The sequence below is a fragment of the Cebus imitator genome, unplaced genomic scaffold (genome assembly GCF_001604975.1).
Source record: "Cebus imitator isolate Cc_AM_T3 unplaced genomic scaffold, Cebus_imitator-1.0 Scaffold250, whole genome shotgun sequence".
Taxonomy (NCBI): Eukaryota; Metazoa; Chordata; class Mammalia; order Primates; family Cebidae; genus Cebus; species Cebus imitator.
Window position 1 is genome coordinate 1,295,724 of NW_016107565.1, and position 19,410 is coordinate 1,315,133.

A 19,410-nucleotide genomic window follows, 5' to 3' on the forward strand; every position below is an offset into this window, starting at 1 on the left:
GATTTACTTCAATATAAGGAAGAACATTCTATTTATCAGAACAGTGTAATGGCTATAGTAAAATGTCTTATAAACATAAATGCTAACAAGTTTTAAACTTAGACTGGACTACCTTTTGGGTGTTTTACTGAGAACATTTAGGCAACTGAAGGAATGGGTAAGCTAGATAATTTTTGATTATGTGATTAATTAGAAATACATCTCGTGCCATTTCCTAATTTAACTACTATACCTTAACTTTCATTTTGGAGTAAAATAGCACTGTTTCTCAAAATAACTAGAGCAGCACTTTAAGAAGAATTCTTCTTTTTCAATGTTTATTTGAATTAGTTAGGATTGAAAACTACTAATGTAGTTGCTGGAATATAATGAATAGGTGAAGAGCTTCTATATTGATTGTGTACAGGATACAAGGACAATTAAATATTTTAAGTTATAAAGTCTCCAACAAGTATGGAGATAGAAAAGAATAAGTAACATAGTGGATTATGGCAGCATATGATTGCTCTATAAGCATGTTAATAGCTTGAAAAGAAAAAACTTCTTGAAAACTAACACTGGCCAGAACTAATACATGGCTTTTTTGAAAATTGACTATAAAATAGAGTTGAAAATACAGTATAGCTAAAGCAAAGATCTATTTTCTATTTTTTTTTTTTGGATATTATTTCAGTTTCTTTTACTTCAGCCTAGAATTTTCCTTCATGAATATAATTTTGAGTTTAAAAAAAATGAATAAATGGTATCAGGTTATTTATTCTACATTTAAAAAGAACTCTGACACTGATTTTCAAAAAATTAAAAATAAATAAAAATTGAATAAAGATTGGAAATGATATGGAATATATAAGTTAAATACAAAAAATAGTAAATATTTGGCATTAACATATTAAAATAAATGGTATGATCCGATATACTTTACTACAAGTACACAAATTAACCTATATTCACACTATCTAACATATAGCAACAAGCCTGACAACCACCAAGAATAACAGTAAATATTTGTTGATTGTAACTATGTGTTAGGCACTGTTGAACACCATTGGTACATTATCTCCCTTATCACAACTTTTAAAAAATGTGTATACTTTTTATCCCCATTGTACATACGATAAAATTGATGCCCAGAAATTTTAAAGTGCCCAAAATCTCCAAGATTAAGTTGGAGCCAATGTTTTTAAACCAAAAAATGTAAACATTCATTAGATTTCATTTACAACAAACTCTTTACATAAAACCATATTTGGAATTATTTTTCACATTTTAAGTAGAACATAGAGAACTACAGGGCATCTAGAGAAAAACAGAGAACAAAAATGATACTGCTTTTTTTTTGAAGAAAAGTCAAAAAAAAATTTAAATGTACTAAAGACTATGTAGATTAATTCTAACCGATTCCAAACAAATGACTGTTTTAGCAAGCTTGTGGAATAAATTAAACAAAAATGTAAAGTCAGCTTTTTGGCTTAAATGCCTGGTCAAATAACTAATATAGAGACTCTACATTAACTCATTCTAAAGGATGATTTGTTGACTGTATTAGCTAGTATATGGAGTGTTATCAGGAGACAAAAATTTACTGTCTTTTCTGTATTCTCCACAGTAGACAGAGTAAGTTCAATTACTAATCTACAGGAAACTCTGGTTTGGGAAATAAAATATTGAAAGTCTGAAAGACAAAAAGTTGTGAAATATCTAGCAATATCTAGACAAAAAAAAAGTAAAATATCTGAATTATTACATTTACTTTAATTTTTAAAAAGTTTACTGAATTGGGATTCAGATTTAAAAACAAGAAGTTTGCCCTCCAAGTGCTCACAATGCAGTTTATATTGGGGAAATGTAATTGCTCATTCACACCTCCTGTGTCTCCCCAACATTTTTTCCAATGTATAACCCCTCCAAGGTTGAGCCCCTTTCTTCTCTATTCACTTATCTAAATATCTGAACATGAATCCTACATAATTCTAAAGGTCTAGAGAGTAGTCTTACATGATGGAAAAAGCCAAATGAATGGCATATAAATGTCTGGAATATACAAGTGACAGACTTCAGAATTCCCAACCAACTTCAAGATGTTCAAATAGCATTAAGACCATGAGAAATTCTCACACTGGCTCTGATTTATACCCCAAAACCTGCTTTCCTGCTTTTCTTTTTGCTTACATCAAAGCCTCCTATAATCCTTTTATCTTCTTGTAATGCTTTTAATTATAGTATGTTTAGAATAATAATCAGAAGTTATTGTAGGCTTGTTACAGCAGTTAAGATACTGCACATGAAACAGATTTCCAATATTCTCAGGAATGAATCCCAAAGAAGGAAGCAATCCAAAATAAAGCTAGGAAGAATAATAAAATACAACTCAATTGTATTCAACTTAATCAACATTTATGATTATTGTGTGTTAGGGCAATATTTGTTAGGACACACAAATATTGTGTGTCCCTGGGCCCAGGGACAACACAAATGAATAATACATGTTTTTTGAACATGATAGCTTAGCACAGCATTCAAGGACTATCTTTGCCTTGCTCTTGCAGCATAGTGAATTCCCTGAAGTCCATGTCCTGTTGTCTTTCACTTCTCTATCTCTGCATGTATATCTGCCCCTTAGACCACAATTCTCTCAATCTTTGTTCTATAAGAATAAGTCTCATTGTCATCTGGCATTGTCTCATTACTCAGGGAAGACTGCTTCCATTAAGCTTTCCCTGCCCCACAAGCAGTTAAAACTTATATGAATCTACAGCTTCCTGGTCTCTTTCCCCAACCACTATACAGCTATCACCCATACAATTGCCATATCCCGTTTCCATGATGCTTTCACAATAAGGGCCACTTAAAATTTATTTTTTGTTACTCTGCTTATTTGTTTTTTTTCCTCAGATCCTCACTATGTAACAAGTATTCAATAAAGTTTAATGAGTCTAGTATTTAGGTCAGAAGCTCTTTCTAAGTAAAACCAATCAACATTGAAGCCTTTATTTAAAGTGATTTCCCTTTCTCTCCACCTCCATTCCCACCCCTAAAATCAAAATAATTTCAGTAAACTGAACTGACTTCACACTAGACCAGAAAAATTTAACCTCGGAAGAATCAAAGATGTTTAAAGTTAAATCTGATAAACAGTGGACTATTTCTAAGTGAAATATCACTTATGAGTTATATAACTTATAGCATTGTTTCCAGTTAAATATTTTATATTTATATGAATAGATTTTTCTCAATCTTACCTATATTAAGTTAAACATAAAGCAAATATTTAAGAAATAAATAATCATAAGAATGAATACCTTGACAAATTGGAGGTGCTCCATCCATCTGCAGTCGTTCTCCTAATCTGCATGTCAGAATTGCACTACCAACTAAAGTAAATCCTGGAAGACACTGATACCTAATAATATCACCTATTGAAAAAGCAGAGGGTAGGCTTCATATAAGAAACAAGATGATGATAAATATAAACAAATATTTCAATTGTAAGAGAATATTTTCTCCTTTAGTCATTTTCAATCACCATAAAAATGTTATTAGGTATAAGTAGGAGTTATATTCAAAATATTTAAAAATCAGTAGGAGTTATAGGTATATATTAGGTATAAATAGGAGTTATATTATATAGGTATTAGGTATAAGTAGAAGTTATATTCAAAATATTGGAAAAAAAAAAAAGACAAGATAATAGACACTGAGCCATCAGAACTGAAGGCAAAAGTGAACTGCCAGTCTCTCTGTACTGGTGCACACCAGCTGGATATAAGCAATAATCATAAGGAAATAATTTAGTTGATATAGGTGAGATATTAAATAAAAATATAGCAACTAGTTAGAAGGCCTCCTATTTATTACTTTTCCATTAAAATTAAAGTTACATCAGTCACTGTTAGTTTCTATATGTGTCTTAACCAAAATCAATATAATAATAATAATAATTAATAATAAAAGTTTATTATGGCAATATTAAGATGTCTTCTTATATTATTTTTTTCAAACTGTATGGCATTAATCATTTGGGTTGTATTTCCAACTCAGTTTTAAAGCACCTTTATTATTAAATTGAGTAGAATTGACTAAGCATTTTCCAAGATATGGAAATAAAACAGTCTTCTAATATGCCCTACAACCCATTCATTCTGCCAAGTCAGGCATAGTCCTGAATTCAAAGAACAAAGGTTAGAATTATAGTGTCAGAAGGCAGCAAAATAATGATTTAGAAGGAACCACCACAATACAGTTAGAAGTTTCAAATTTTGACACTTTTTCTAATTGTACATTCCAGAAAAGCAAAATTATTTTTTCTTGTCTAATATTCCCTTTCCTCTTTTCACCCCTCTTCCTTCTTAAAAATTCTGAATAAATCTCTATCAACACAGGGAATGGGGGTCTCAAGACAGGTTTCTAACATTCTTTATTTTGATTCTTTTTTAAGCAAATTGTTTTGCCAGCAGTACGTTTTCTTTGAAAATAATTTAACAGGCTTTACCTATTTCAAATTCATCATCTTCCGTCAAAATTTCAGCATTGGGTACAGGTGGTGGAGGTTGGCATACCCTTAGCTGATAGGCTATAAAAATAAACAATGTGTTTATTCCTTTTCTGAACAGCTACATGTATTCACATATGCAAAAAAGAAAATTATTGAAGGTTATTTAAAAATAATAAAAATAAATTACATAATGTATCAAGTTTTAATTACATCTTTTTTTTTAAAATATACTACACCATTACAAAATATTTTACCATGGGAACAATGCTTATCTTTTTATTCCTTATTTCTTATCCTTATCCTAGTCCTTATTATTATGTGGTTCAAAACATCTTATTTTTAACCTCCTTTGCATGATCACAATGTGGAATTAGGTATTCACGTATGTTTACTTGCTGAATGCCTGTCCTCCCCAATACTCATCACTGAATCCCCTGCACTTAGCAAAGTGCATGGCATACAGCAATAATTGCAAACAAATACTCAGTGCTTACTTGATTCCAGGCAGTATTATAAATACTTAACTCAATCCTGAGAAAAATATATTTTATTATTTAATTTATGTAACTATTTCTATAATTGTTGTCATTATTTAAAAAAGAAAACTGTTAAAGGGAGTTAAGAATTTGCCCAAATCACACAGCGATAATGTGACAGAACTGAGGGTTGAAACTAGGTAGTCTGGCTCCAGAGTCTTATCTCGCCATGCTACTTTAATATAATTGAGATATTTGTTTATTGAATGTCATGTTTCTAATTATTATATCACTTGAACAGGTCACCCCATTGGATTAGATTGGCATTTAACATAATTGAAAGGCCATCATGACAAATTCTCTATGAATCCAAGCATCGATCTGCTACCCCTAAATGGTATCTAAAATCTACAACAAAATCATTTGTTGATTGAAATCTTTTTTTTCCTTTAAAGTCTTCTAAAAATGTACCATACTTACATTTATTCAGGATACATGTTTTATACTATTATAACATCTGAGGCAAATTGTTTTATATGTCTATTTTTACTACTTAAACTTAGAAGTTCTCAATGTACTCAATGTGCCAATACATAGAATGAGACTCAAAAGATACAGTAGCTTATACAATACCACGCAATTAGTACAGGACATAGACAAAAACTGAATTGTATATCCTCTAATTTCAAAACCCATTCAATATTGCTCCTGTTGCAAAATAAAAAAAATATTATGGCATCAACTAGAATAGGTCGGGAAGCTTCCTATAAGAGGAAATGAATGTGATGTACTTTGAAGAAGTAAAATTTTTCCAGTTCTAAAGAGTAATCATGGTCAGAAGACCATTTCAGATGGAGGAGAAAACTTGAACAAAAACTTGGGCAAGGCCTAAAGTCACTGATTCATCATCATCTAATAGAAAGCTATTTATAAGAGAATTTGGCTAATAAATATTCAGGTTACTAAGGACAAAGAGAAAAGGAAAAATTTTCAAAATGTAGCTATAGAGTTATGAAACATGAAAAATGTATTTTAATTTTCTTCTGCAAATTGTTATCTGTCACTTAAAACATCTTCCTTCCAGTAGTTTAACCTGCTTATCAAGCACTTGCTGTGTATGGATGTTAATTTGCAAGTAAAACACCACTGTACAGAAGGGCTGCTACTAGAAAAGAAAGACTTGCTGGGAAAGAATCCCAGGCAGAAAATATAACCTGGATTTTTGATAAAATGCTTAGTGGATAGTAATTGGGAACTTTGAACATTGTTTTCCTGAACTTATACTTTAAAGGGGGTACAGTGATAAAGGTAAAAAGTAATTGTAAGAAATCCCAAAACTGTAAGAGAAAAGGGAGAAGATGGGGGAGCCCTATATAAGGAAATCTTTCTGAGTCTACGCCTTAGAGAAGATTTTGTCTAAAATCTTCCATAGAACAGAGATCAACTCAGAAACTAGAGAAATGTAGAGATGCTCATATCTGTATTATTTCACTTGTGCTTCCCTGAAAAGTTATTTTAATCTTCATGCTAATCCTAAATTGTTTTATTATTTTAAATAAGAAACACCTTTTTTTTTAACGTGGAATCTATGACTTGTCATCTGTGAAATGTACTGAGAATGACCTAGATAACTCAGTTGCAGGATTTAAAAGACCAAAGATTGTAAAGTTTTACTAAAGAAGACTATAACGCTCAGAGATATTATGTTATTTTTCCAAGACTATGTGGGTACTGTGAGCTAATGTCTTATTCTCTGTTCTTTCCTATCGCTCTCCATTTTATAAAATGTGTTCTAGAAGCTAAGGGATCACTGTGAGGCCACAGAGGGTCTGAGGTGTAAAGTCCTTGCCTTCCAACTCTATTTCAATAAGAACAACTCTATTTTTATCAATTTTATAAATTTGAATTCTGAACAAACTTTCCTTTGAATAAGCTTTCTACACTCTTACCTAAGTGATTTCATTGATTCTTTTGGCTACAATTCTGACTTTGTGTGTCAATTCCCAATTCTATATCACCAGGCTAAACATCTCTTCTGACCTTCTTGCTGCTCCCTTTTCCACCCCTTGCAGTTATTTTCTAATCACGGAACACTTTTTGCGGCACATGTAAACACGACTTGTTCAAAAAGTGTTATTTTCCATTTATTTGCATGTTTGTTCATTGGGTCCCCATATAGACTTTAAGTTACACGACAGAGGCTGTTTATCTACCTTTTTCACTGTCCAGAAATTAGCTCTTGTCACTAAACTTACAATTCAACTAACATTTGCTAATAACTGACAGAATGTAGCTTTCTTCAGGAGGGAAACAGCCTCTCAACAGTCTTCCCTATGATGACTCCCAACTTTAAAATTGCCAGTGGGGATGAAATACAAACAACAAAGTGTCAGAGAATGCTAAACATTAAAATATAGGCAAGATCTGGCTAAAATGCTTTTCAGGGTGGAAAAATGTAATTTTGAATAAAAAGTAAAAGAGAAAGGAATAATGAAAAAAAACCTCTTTTCATCTGTTTCTCTTTTGACTTTTGAAGACCAAGCACTACAAAAGGTTAAATCATAAGCAGCTTGCAAAAATTCTGTTTTCAATCTTCATCAATCTCTACTAGTATGTTCTTTAACATAACTCTATGATTTGTTCAATGTCTCTCCAATCTTGCTGCCAACATCTCAGTCTAGATTCCTGCCATTTCATAGTTGCTGTACTGGGTTAAATAGTTTCACCTAAAATTCATGCCATTCCTGGAACCTAAAAATGTTGTTTGAATTATGATTGTTGCAGTTGTAATTAATTAAAGTTATATTGAATTAGGGAGTACCCTTAACTCCGTATGACTAGTTTCCTTATAAAATGAAAAAAGACACAGAGATGGACACACAAGGAAGATGGCCACATGATGATGGAGGCACACACTGTAGTGATGCATCTATAAGCTAAGGAATGCCAAAGATTGCTGACTACTACTAGAAGCCAGGATGAGGCAAGGAACGATCCTCACCTAGAGCTTTCGGGGAGAGCATGTGCTGATTTCAGACTTCTATCCTCCAGAACTGTGAGAAAGAATAAAGTTCTGTTGGTTTAGCCACCAGTTTGTAGTAGTTTGTTTCAGCAGCCTTAGGAAACCAATATACCGGTGTTATTAAGTTGGCCTATAGTATGTTCCTTATCTTCAGTGTCTCCCTGGTACAACCCTTCTTACATCCGGTGAAGTGGTGGAAGAGAATCAAGGCAGTATTTACCTGGAATTCACTGTGTACAAAAGACTTTGAAAAGTCCTTTATATACCTATTTCATTAATCATTAAAATGCTACATCAAAATATGTATATCTATATATACTCATGTTATCAAAAGAGAAACTAAATTTCATAATGGTTGAATTATTTGCCCAATTCACATAGCCAGGATTTGAACCAAGTTCCAGAATAAAATTAAGACACATTGTCTCCCAGATTTATAGATAAATGAACCTGGTTTGGAATATCATTTTGTTGCTGTCATTTCCCTATTATCAATTTACAGTGGATTTTTGTGGCCTACAGATTGAATTTATCATCTTAGATAAAGCAAGATCATTACCTTAATTCTCACCAATTCCTCATACAAGATGTCTGCTCTATCCAGCTGAAATTTCCTGGGTCCTTTGTATTTGCCATGTTCATTTCCTACCCCACACCTTTGTTTTTCACAACCTTGCTAGCCTAGAAATTGTCACCATAATATTTAGTATTTAGTGTTTTATTGTGTTGAATTGTTTTATGTATTGGTTCATGTTCCACATATAGCTTATGTGTATTGTATTGTATTAGCATTTCCAACAATACCTAATACAATTAATTTAGTTTTTTATTAAATAAGCTATTATTGAGCTCCTATGATACACCCATGCCAGAAACCATAATAGGTGCTGGGAATGTAAAGGTGAGCAAAGCAGACAGAAGCCTGCTCTATACACGTTAATAGTTGATGAGAACGATATTAATTAATTAGTAGAAATTAACTAGCTGAAGCAAGGGGTGTGTGTGTGTGTGTGTGTGTGTGTGTGTGTGTGTTTTCTGGAGAGGAATGGTAGCCCTGGAGAGAGAGAGGACGGATGGAAAAGAGCAAAATTCTGGGGCTAAGTCAGACAGGATCGTATAAGTCATATTCAGGATTTCATTTATTTTAAGCTGAGACCAATGGCAGACCTTTAAAGAGATTTAAGTTGGAGAGGAATGTGGTCAGATTTATCCTTTAAAAGATCATTCTTACTACAGTCAGAATTATTTTAAAAAGCACACACACAATTGGAAGAGGACAAGAGTGGATAGCAAGAGTCACAGTCCATATTGCAGTGTTGTGTTAAATAAAGAATTGCTGACAGATTCTACAAAACATCATAGTGTCCCCAAATGACTTACACATAAAATAAAAAGTCTTGATTATGACTGTCAAGGGCTTGTAACTTTGTCTAATTAACTTCATCTCTGCCTATTAATCAGCTTATATTTTTAGCTTCAAATAAACAAAAATCATTTATCTCCTCTACTTAAAATTCAAATGCCACTGATATATGGCGTATCACCCACCTAGCATGTCATTCTCACTTTTTAAAAAATATTAAACCACATCTCTTCATTTTTAATAATAAATTTCAAAAAAATCAAACCTGTCTACAACCTAATACTGTAGTCTTTTTCATTACTGAATCAACAGAGCTCTCAAGTGGTTGAGAGCTTAATATTTGATAATATATCCAAAACTTTATGTTCTATATCATTTTACTTTTGTCTCTCTTTTATTTTTTTGAAATGTATCTTCCTAGCTCTTTTATAACTTTGTCTGAACATGACTAAAGTAGAGATGTCTTCACTAATAATGCTAACTAAAGTTGATCCTTTGCAGTTAAATTTGTTTCACAGTCTGGCAATTTTCACAATCTGTAAGAATCATGTATTTGTTTAATATCTATTTTTTTACATTTGTTTATTATCTATTTTCATATACTGGAATGTAAGCTTCATGAAAGCAGGCACTTTTGCTTTCCTTATTAACTGCTATCTATTTAGGGCGTAATCCAGGGTTCAGCACATAGCAGCATTTAGTAAATATTTGCTGAAGGACTGAATGCTAGAGAAATGAAAGAATGAATGCTGAATTAATGTGTATACATATTATATATATGCAAATGTATGAATGAGTATATATATTTATATATATGTATAATATGTAACCCATTCTTATGGTATTGATTATGGACCTAGTTTCGAATCTTTGGCTCTTTGGGTTCAAATCTTGTTTTGAACACTGAAAAACTGGGAAAACACAGGCAAGTTACTTATCTTTCTGCCTTGCTTTTCTCATTTGTAAAATCATAATAATAGTAGTAATTTTATGCGATCTCAAGGGCAGTTATGAGAATCAAATGGGTTTACAAATATGAAGCACTTGAAATACTGTCTGGCACATTTTAAGCTTATTTTTCAATAAAAATAAACCACTATGATATCAAATTAGGATTCCATTTCTTCAAGATATTTGATGTTCACAAATAAATAACATAACTATTCATGTTTTCTGCTTTTCTTAACTTTTACTTCTTATATATAAAGGACATTTTGATTTGGCAATTATAGAATTATGAATATAATTGAGGCATGTTATTTTTGTTGGTCAAAGAAAAGGGTGTACTGATTTTGAGCATCAGATGTTTTGTAATTGAAGGAACAAAGGGGAATTAAACATTGTGTAGCTCTGCTTCTATTTCTGAAGATGTTTCTATCAAACCAATCAACATCATTAAAAAATATACATTATCCAGCTTGTATTAATAACTATATTTGTGCAGAAAGCAGGCTGATCAGATATTTACTCTGGAACCAGACTGACGGTTCAAATCTCGGTCTGCTGTTTGCTAGTTCCAAAAACTTAGGCAAACTGCTAAGAATCTGCTTCAGTTATCTCATCTGTAAAATAGACATGAAGCCAAGATTGAGTTAAAATATTGTGAAGTGCTTAGAAGAAGGTCTGAACATATTACCAATTAAGGGGGAGAGTGTATTCGCCCTTAACTGGTAGTATGTTTGACAAATATCAGCATCATCATTTCTGCTGTGACGTTTGTGCCCCATACACATATAACTTCAATCTGAAATGACCTTCCTCATATTGCGTCATTCAAAGCACCCATATGATTTCACAGAATATATCTAACCACTTGCTTGTTTCTATTCTGATTTAAATTGGATATTCTTGGTCAGGCACAGTAGCTCACACCTGTAATCCCAGCACTGTGGGATGCTGAGTAAGAGTAGATTACCTGTAGTGAGGAATTTGAGACCAGTCTGGCCAATATGATGAAAACCTGTCTCTACTAAAATTACAAAAATTAGCCAGGTGTGGTGGTATAAGCCTGTAATCACAGCTACTTGGGAGCCTGAGGCAGGAGAATCATTTGAACCCAGGAAGCAGAGGATGCAGTCAGCTGAGATTGTGCAACTGCACTCCAGCTTGAGTGACAGAGTGAGGCTCTGTCTCAATAAATAAATAAATAAATAAATAAATAAATAGATAAATAAATAAACTTGTTTTATATTGATGTTATACTGTAATATGAAATCTATGAGTTTAGCAACACATTTTATCATCCTATATAATATATAAGTGTCTGTGGTCTCAAAACTATTAGCATAGTGCTCTGGAAATCACTTAAGAAACACTGATAACAAATCAAATTAAGAAAATATCTCATTCTGTATAAAATATATGCTTTGGTTACTCTGAAAGAAAATAAACAGGTCTGGTAAGAATATATCCAATATTGTACAGGTTAAAATCATATACAAACTAGAAATTATCCTAGAAATCATTTCTCCTAAACTCTTTAGTGGGTTGTAGGAAGATGACCTAAGTAAGTGAAATGAGGTAGACAAAGTTACACATTCAGTTACTGGTGGAACTGAAATGATGAAATCATATAAATTACATCATCTAAATTTTAAATCATATGTGCATATATTTTAGTCCATGCTTTTCATGGATTGTTCCAATTACAAATAGTTTGAAGCCACAGCCATTAACAGAAAAGCTGTACAAAATAGATATTCGCACTTTAAAAATACACGTTTGAACTAAATATGTGTTCTCTTTAGAAGAATCATTTTATCTGACATGCTCCACCAACTTTTAAACACCATTTACTATCTAACAACCAGTAACAACTACACGAGAGCATCGTATTCCACGTCAGTATCTTCTGAGGAAGGCTATTATTTAAATAGTTCTCTGTTTTTATTCAAATGTGCATAGATATCTGGTTCCTCAGCCAACAAATATGCTTCTTGAAATTGGTTTAAGATTTGATTCTGGCAATAGTGTTTCGTTATTTTTAATTTCCTATTTTGTTTGCAATGAAACAGCAAACCCAATTCCAGAAAAGAATGATGCATTTATCTACTTCTATTCAATGCACTATTAAAGGCTTCTTCAAAAAATAAAAAACAGAACACTGGCAAATTGCCATTCCTTCTCCAAACCAAAAAAAGCACAAGAACATAACCTTTCTGCCAAATAAAGACACAGTATTCCTTACATAGAACAGAAATAATGTTGTATGTTCCCTTATAAACTCTAAGCTCTATATAAGCCCCAGTGTAGTTCAGTGCTGATCCATATTAGTTCAAGTATGATAATCTCATGATCTGAGGAAGATTTGGGGGAGAAAAATCATTGATAATCATATGTTCTGTTATGGAGTTTGAGCAGTGTTATTTTTAAAGTTATATAAAATAAGCTTAAGCCATTTCACTTGAAGCAGAACCAAGTGTATTGAAATTAATGCTACTTTAGTTTTAATGAAGAGAAGAAAACAATAATTTTTTTTTTCCAGAAAACCTGCCAGTGAGTTTAGATGAACCATAGAAGTATGTTCCAGCAGGGTTTAAATTACTTTACAAATACCACTTTCACACCACTAATATTTTATAATCAGTCTGTTTCTCTGCCCCCATAAGGGAGAATATTAGAAATCAAGAGCAAATGCTTATTTGGATCTAAAAATGAGAAAAATAAAGTTTCTATCATGAGAAATGAAAATGAATCAATGATATGGTTTGCCTCTGTGTCTCAACCAAATCTTACCTCAAATCTTAATCCTCATAAGCCCCAGGTGTTGAGGGAGGGACCTAGTGGGAAGTGATTAGATCATGGGGGTGGTTTCCCCCATACTGTTCTCATGATAGTGAGTGAGTTCTGATGAGATCTGATGGTGTTTGACAGTTCCTTCTTTAGACACACTCTGTCACCATTTAAGATATGCGTGCTTCCCCTTCTGCAATGACTGTAAGTTTCCTGAGACTTTCCCAGCCATGCAAAACTGTGGGTTAATTAAACCTCTTTCCTTTATGAATTATGAACTCTTGGGCAGTTCTTTATAGCAGGATGAGAATGGACTAATACAATAAACAAGAAGTCACTCCTGTTATTTCCCTAGGAAAAAAATAAAAATTATTGGGAAATAAAACTATGGATATCTCCTGGATTATTGTAAGAATATTTCAATATCTGTTGCATGAATTTTATTTTCCACATGCAAACAGCTAATTTATCCTACTTTAGTGCTGAACCCATTAAAAATCTGAAAAATAATGTGCCAAAGGCCTCTTTTCTACATTGTTAAATTCTCTGGCATACAGACCCAGCTATAATTAATAGGTCATTGTCTTCTGTTAAACAATTTTACTAAAAGCTAACATTAGACAAGGTAATTTTTTGACCTTGTTGAAACAAGACAGAAATAAGACTTTTCCATAGTCATAATCAGAAAACAAGAACACTGTTCAAATCATCAAAATGACAAAGAGCCTTCCATCTCAGCTAACATTCATGAAGAGTATTTCCACACTAATTCTATAGGTATTTTCCATTCCCTCCACCTTCTAGGAAAAAAGTATTAAGATATACAATCATAAAACTCCTCCAATTTTCTCACAGCATCCAATCCTGAAGAAAATCATGCTTCCTTGGACCTTTCTCACAATCATCTTATACAGTCGAATTCCTACATCAAGCCTCTCTTGACACACTTTTGCTGAGATCACAGAGTCCCTCATCGTATGTTGTCTCACTTATTATCATGAGTTAATAAATCTAGCTTTGTTTAACAGACGGTGTGTTCCTAATAGTCTTTGGCTGGAAGCAACAGAAAGTAAGATATTTAGGAAAATAAAATACCATACCTTATCAATGGGCATATACATACAGTGAAGTGTCAAAAGATAGTAATTTTGACATGACTTTTAGTCATTTGAGTAATAATTAAGTAGTCATTTAAGTCAATTAAGTAATAGTAAGTGATATTTTCTTTTCCCCATAACAGTTCTAGCAGTTTGGTTTTTAGCTCCATTGCTTTATTTTACACACACACACACACACACACACACACACACACACACACACAATTACACGATGTCCATACCCCCCATGCTGTCTGGACATCAAATAGTAAAACCTTTTATGGGTTCTGTGCTCTAGTTATTAAAATATGAAAGGAGGTCAGGTCTTTAGGTTATTCGAGGCAAAGGGGTCACAGAGTTAAAGGCAATCGTGATTTATGCTTTATATAAAGCCTGTCCTTACATCTGCAACAGTCTCTTTTAGGATGAGACTTTGTGAAGTTAAATATACTTGTTTCCAAATACAGCATTTATTGTAAAAGTAATATAACCATAAAAGATGACCTGAAACACATTACAGGCCTTTTAAATACATTTCTTAAAAATAATGGGTCATTATGTAATCAAATCATTCTTTAACAGAAAATGTGCTAATAACAGAAAATAATGGAAAATACAATTATTAAATCATATTATGCTAAGAAAATCTTCCACATACAAATTGAGTTTCCCTAATACATTGTTACTAGACAGTCACGTGTTCTGGATAATTGACTTAAACACCATAAAATAACTTCTGTATTAAATTAGTAGATATATATATTGGCTACACTCTAGTCTCCTGGTTATTTTGATTGACATAGACCTCAATAAAACTTTTTTTCTTGGCACAGTGACCATAGCAGATATTAGAAACTATGAAGAGTACACTGAGTTGTGATAAATCTACCAATGTACTGTTACTAGTTTGTAGGTTTTAGGGAAATGAAATAATAAGAAGCTTAAAGCTCCCAAGTAGGAGGTATAATTGAGAAAATGAGATGACCCACCATACTGCGAAAAATGAGAATCACTTTGACTAAATTTTAAAGAACAATTAGGTCTACATAACATTTAATATAATCTATTAATGAGATAATATCAGCTTAGAACATTGGCTGGCACTGAAGAATACAATAAATTGTAGCTGTTGTTGTTTTGATTTTTCAAAAAGAGATCATTCTTTGCAGTCAGACAGATGTATTTTGAATTCTAGCCAGCCCTTCTACTTATTAGTTCTCTGACTTTCTGTGGGTTATCTGGTTTTTTACTCAGTTTGTTCATTATTAAAATGAAGATGATAGTGCTTACCTTATAGGGTTATTATGAAAATTAGCAATAATACATGGAAAGCACCTAACACACTGCTCAGCATATTAAATTTTCAATAAATGGAAGCTACCACTAATATAGTGATGATTATACAAAGTCACTGCAAAAAGAACATGCAGTTAAAATTTATTTTGAGTAACATCTTTTAGGGGGTCATTGATTAGGACTGAATATTAATTATAAATCAATCTAATCTTGACTCTACAGCAGATATCAAGAAAATTCTATTCTTACTTTAGGAAATCATAGTTATAGCAACACAAAGAGAGAAAAAAAATATTTCCTAAAATGAGAAAAAAATATATTTTATCTGAGGAAAAGTGCCTCAACATTTACGCTTGTCCTATTTTTTCATTGTAGAGAACTTTCATTTTGCAAAGCTTTTTTATGAATGTTATTTTTGATCATAAAAGGTTTTATGAAGGTGATGTTTTATAAAAGACAGATGGCTGCATGGATCTCATAAAGGAAGTTAGGTTAGAGAGAAAAACCCATTTTTTTCCTTCTCTTTTCAAGCATATTAAAATATATTAATTAACGAAACTTAAATTATCAATGTGACTTTAGAAAATACACAAAAAAACTGAACTGTTGACTTTATAAAATAAATATACAAGTCTTGAGAAGCCACTTCTGAATTATAAGGCAAATGTATCAGAAGTAGTTATCAAACTAATAAGAGGATATAAAGAAAACTTGGTGAGGGAGTAAACCATTCCAAGATTAGCTATACTCAGTCAGCTTAAAATAAGTGTTAAGCTTATAATGAATTCTATACTTGGTTTGTTTATCAAAAATGACAAATAATTTGACCAATTTTTTACTATTATGAGATCTCATTTTGACATCGAGCCTATAGCTCAAATTAGTATTAACTGGCATATTTTTTTTGTTTTTGTTAAGAAGGATATAATTCAGGGTTACACATTAGTAATTCTAAAACTTATCTTTTAAAAAGTTGTTTCTAATACAGCTCAAATAAATGCAAACAACTTTTTAAAGAGTCTGAACACACACTGTAAGACTAAAATACAATCAGCCAATGACAAAATATAAAAGAGATAAGAATAAGAAATTTATATCCTCAAAAACACTCACTATTAATAAGCTCATAAGACTTATAAAACAATACACCATATTGTAATCAAGTTTTGAAATTTTAGTAAGAAGAGTAAGTGTAATCATAGAGTTAATGACAGTGATCACCATGAGTTCCAATCATCAAGAAGTGGAGAATATGGGACTTAAAAAGACTTAAAAAACTGTAGATGAATTAAGTAACCAAGAGTAGCTATGATGGAGATGAAGACATGATTTAAGAATGGAATTCCAGGAGACAGTGAGACAACCAACCTGACTGAAGTTGTGTAGGGACTGGAGAGTAAGAATCAGATAACTGGGTTATAGGGTAGCTTCAGATTTAATGTAGGCATAATGCATTCTTGAAAAGGCAGGTAAGGATGAAAGCAGTGCTTTAAGAAAATTGTCCTATTTGCACTAGAGAAATTTAAAGTCTCAGTCAATTTTTAACATAAACTCTGGCTATGCCCCCAAACTTTAAGTTTATTTTAAAATTTGGGTGGAATCTCCATAGTTGTTGATTCAAACATTAGGCTTCATTAGGTTCTGGCAATTTTTTTGCAGGTCATTATAAAATTTAATAAATAAATGTCCTATTTGAAAAATCTAAAATGTGAGATAACATATGGCATGGAAACAGATTTTATATCTATATCTATATCTATATCTATGTAGATATAGATATGTTATTGCAATTTAGGTTCTGGGGTACATGTGCAGAACATGCAGAATTGTTGCATAGGTATATACATAGCAATGTGGTTTGCTGCCTCCATCCCCCTGTCACCTATATCTGGCATTTCTCCCCATGTTATCTCTCCCCAACTCCCTATCCCCGGCTGTCCCTTCCCTAGTCCTCCCCAACAGACCCCAGGGTGTGATGCTCGCCTCCCTGCGTCCATGTGTTCTCATTGTTCAACACCCAACCATGAGTTAGAACATGCAGTTTCCACATGAGAAGCAAGGAAAGATCTAAAATCGAGACCCTATCATCATAATTGAGAGAGCTAGAGGAGCACGATCAAAAAAACTCAAAACCTAGCAGAAGATAAGAAATAACTAAGATCAGAGCAGAACTAAAAGAGATAGAGACACAAAAAAAACCTTCAAAAAATCAATAAATCCAGGAGCTGATTTTTTAAAAGATCAACAAAATAGATCACTAGCCAGATTAATAAAAAAAGATAGGAGAGAAGCATCAAATAGATGCAATAAAAATTGATAAAGGGGATATCACCTCCAATTCCACAGAAATACAAACAACCATCAGAGATTACTACAAACAACTCTACACACATAAATCAGTAACCCTGGAAGAAATGGATAAATTCCTGCACAGTTATACCCTCCCAAACCTACACCAGGAAGAAGGTGAAACCCTGAATAGATCAGTAACAAGGGACGAAATTGAGGCAGCAATTAATAGCATACCAACTAAAAATAGCCCAGGTCCAGATGAGTTCACAGCCAACTTCTACCAGACATAGAAAGAGGAGCTGGGACCACTCCTTCTGAAACTACTCCAAACAATCCAAAAAGGGGGAATCCTTCCCAAATCATTTTATGAGACCAACATCATCCTGATACCAAAACCTGGCAAGAAAAGAAAACTTCAGGCCAATATCCATGATGAACATAGATGCAAAAATCTTCAATAAAATACTGGCAAACCGATTACAACAGTACATCAAAAAAGCTTACCCATCACGATCAACTAGGCTTCATCTCGGGGATGCAAGGCTGGTTCAACATGTACAAATCTATAAACGTAATTCACCACATAAACAGAACCAAAGACAAAAACTACATGATTATCTCAATAGGTGCAGAGAAGGCCTTCAACAAAATTCAACAGCCCTTTATGCTAAAAACTCTCAATAAACTAGTATCGACAGAACATTTCTCAAAATAATAAAAGCTATCTACAACAAACCCACAGCCAAAATCATACTGAATGGGCAAAAACTAGAAGCATTTCCTTTGAAATCTGGCACTAGACAAGGATGCCCTCTCTCACTACTCCTATTAAACATAGTATTAGATGTTCTAGCCAGAGCAATCAGGCAAGAAAAAGAAATAAAGGGTATTCAATTAGGAAAGGACAAAGTCAAATTGTCTCTATTTGCAGATGACATGATTGTATATTTAGAAGACCCCATCGTCTGAGCCCAAAATCTCCTGAAACTGATAAGCAACTTCAGCAAACTCTCAGGATATAAAATCAATGTGCAGAAATCACAAACATTCCTATACACCAATAACAAACTTAAAGAGAGTCAAATCAAGAATGAACTCCCATTCAAAATTGCTACAAAGAAAATAAAATACCAAGGAATACAACTAACAAAAGATGTAAAGGACCTCTTCAAGGAGAACTACAAACCACTGCTCAAGGAAATAAGAGAGGAAACAAACATATGGAAAAACATTCCATGCTCATGGTTAGGAAGATTCAATATGTTAAAATGGCTATACTGCCCAAAGTAATTTATAGATTCATTGCTATCCCCATGAAGCTACCTATGACCCTCTACACAGAACTGGAAAAAACCACCTTAAACTTCATATGGAACCAAAAGCAAGCCTGCATAGCCAAGTCAATTCTAATCAAAAAGAACAAAGCGGGAGGCATCACACTACCTGATTTCAAACTATACTACAAGGCTACAGTAATCAAAACAGCATGGTACTGGTACCAAAATGGGGATATAGACCAATGGAACAGAACAGAGGCCTTGGAGGCAATGCTACACATCTACAACCATTTGATCTTTGACAAACCTGACAAGAACAAGCAATGGGGAAAGGAGTCTCTGTTCAATAAATGGTGTTGGGAA

General features: G+C 32.8%; 1 protein-coding gene across 6 annotated transcripts in view; it reads right to left on the reverse strand.

Annotated features, from left to right (window-relative positions):
- Nucleotides 1-19,410, reverse strand: part of CSMD3 (CUB and Sushi multiple domains 3) — a 1,251,170-nt gene that overhangs the window by 91,569 nt on the left and 1,140,191 nt on the right. For all 6 annotated transcript variants that reach the window (XM_017498748.2, XM_017498749.2, XM_037727955.1 and 3 more), the window contains 2 exons: nucleotides 4,490-4,570; nucleotides 3,300-3,413 (listed from right to left, as the gene is read on the reverse strand). In XM_017498748.2, coding sequence (XP_017354237.1) covers nucleotides 3,300-3,413; nucleotides 4,490-4,570 — 195 coding nt within the window. The remainder of the gene's footprint in view (nucleotides 1-3,299; nucleotides 3,414-4,489; nucleotides 4,571-19,410) is intronic.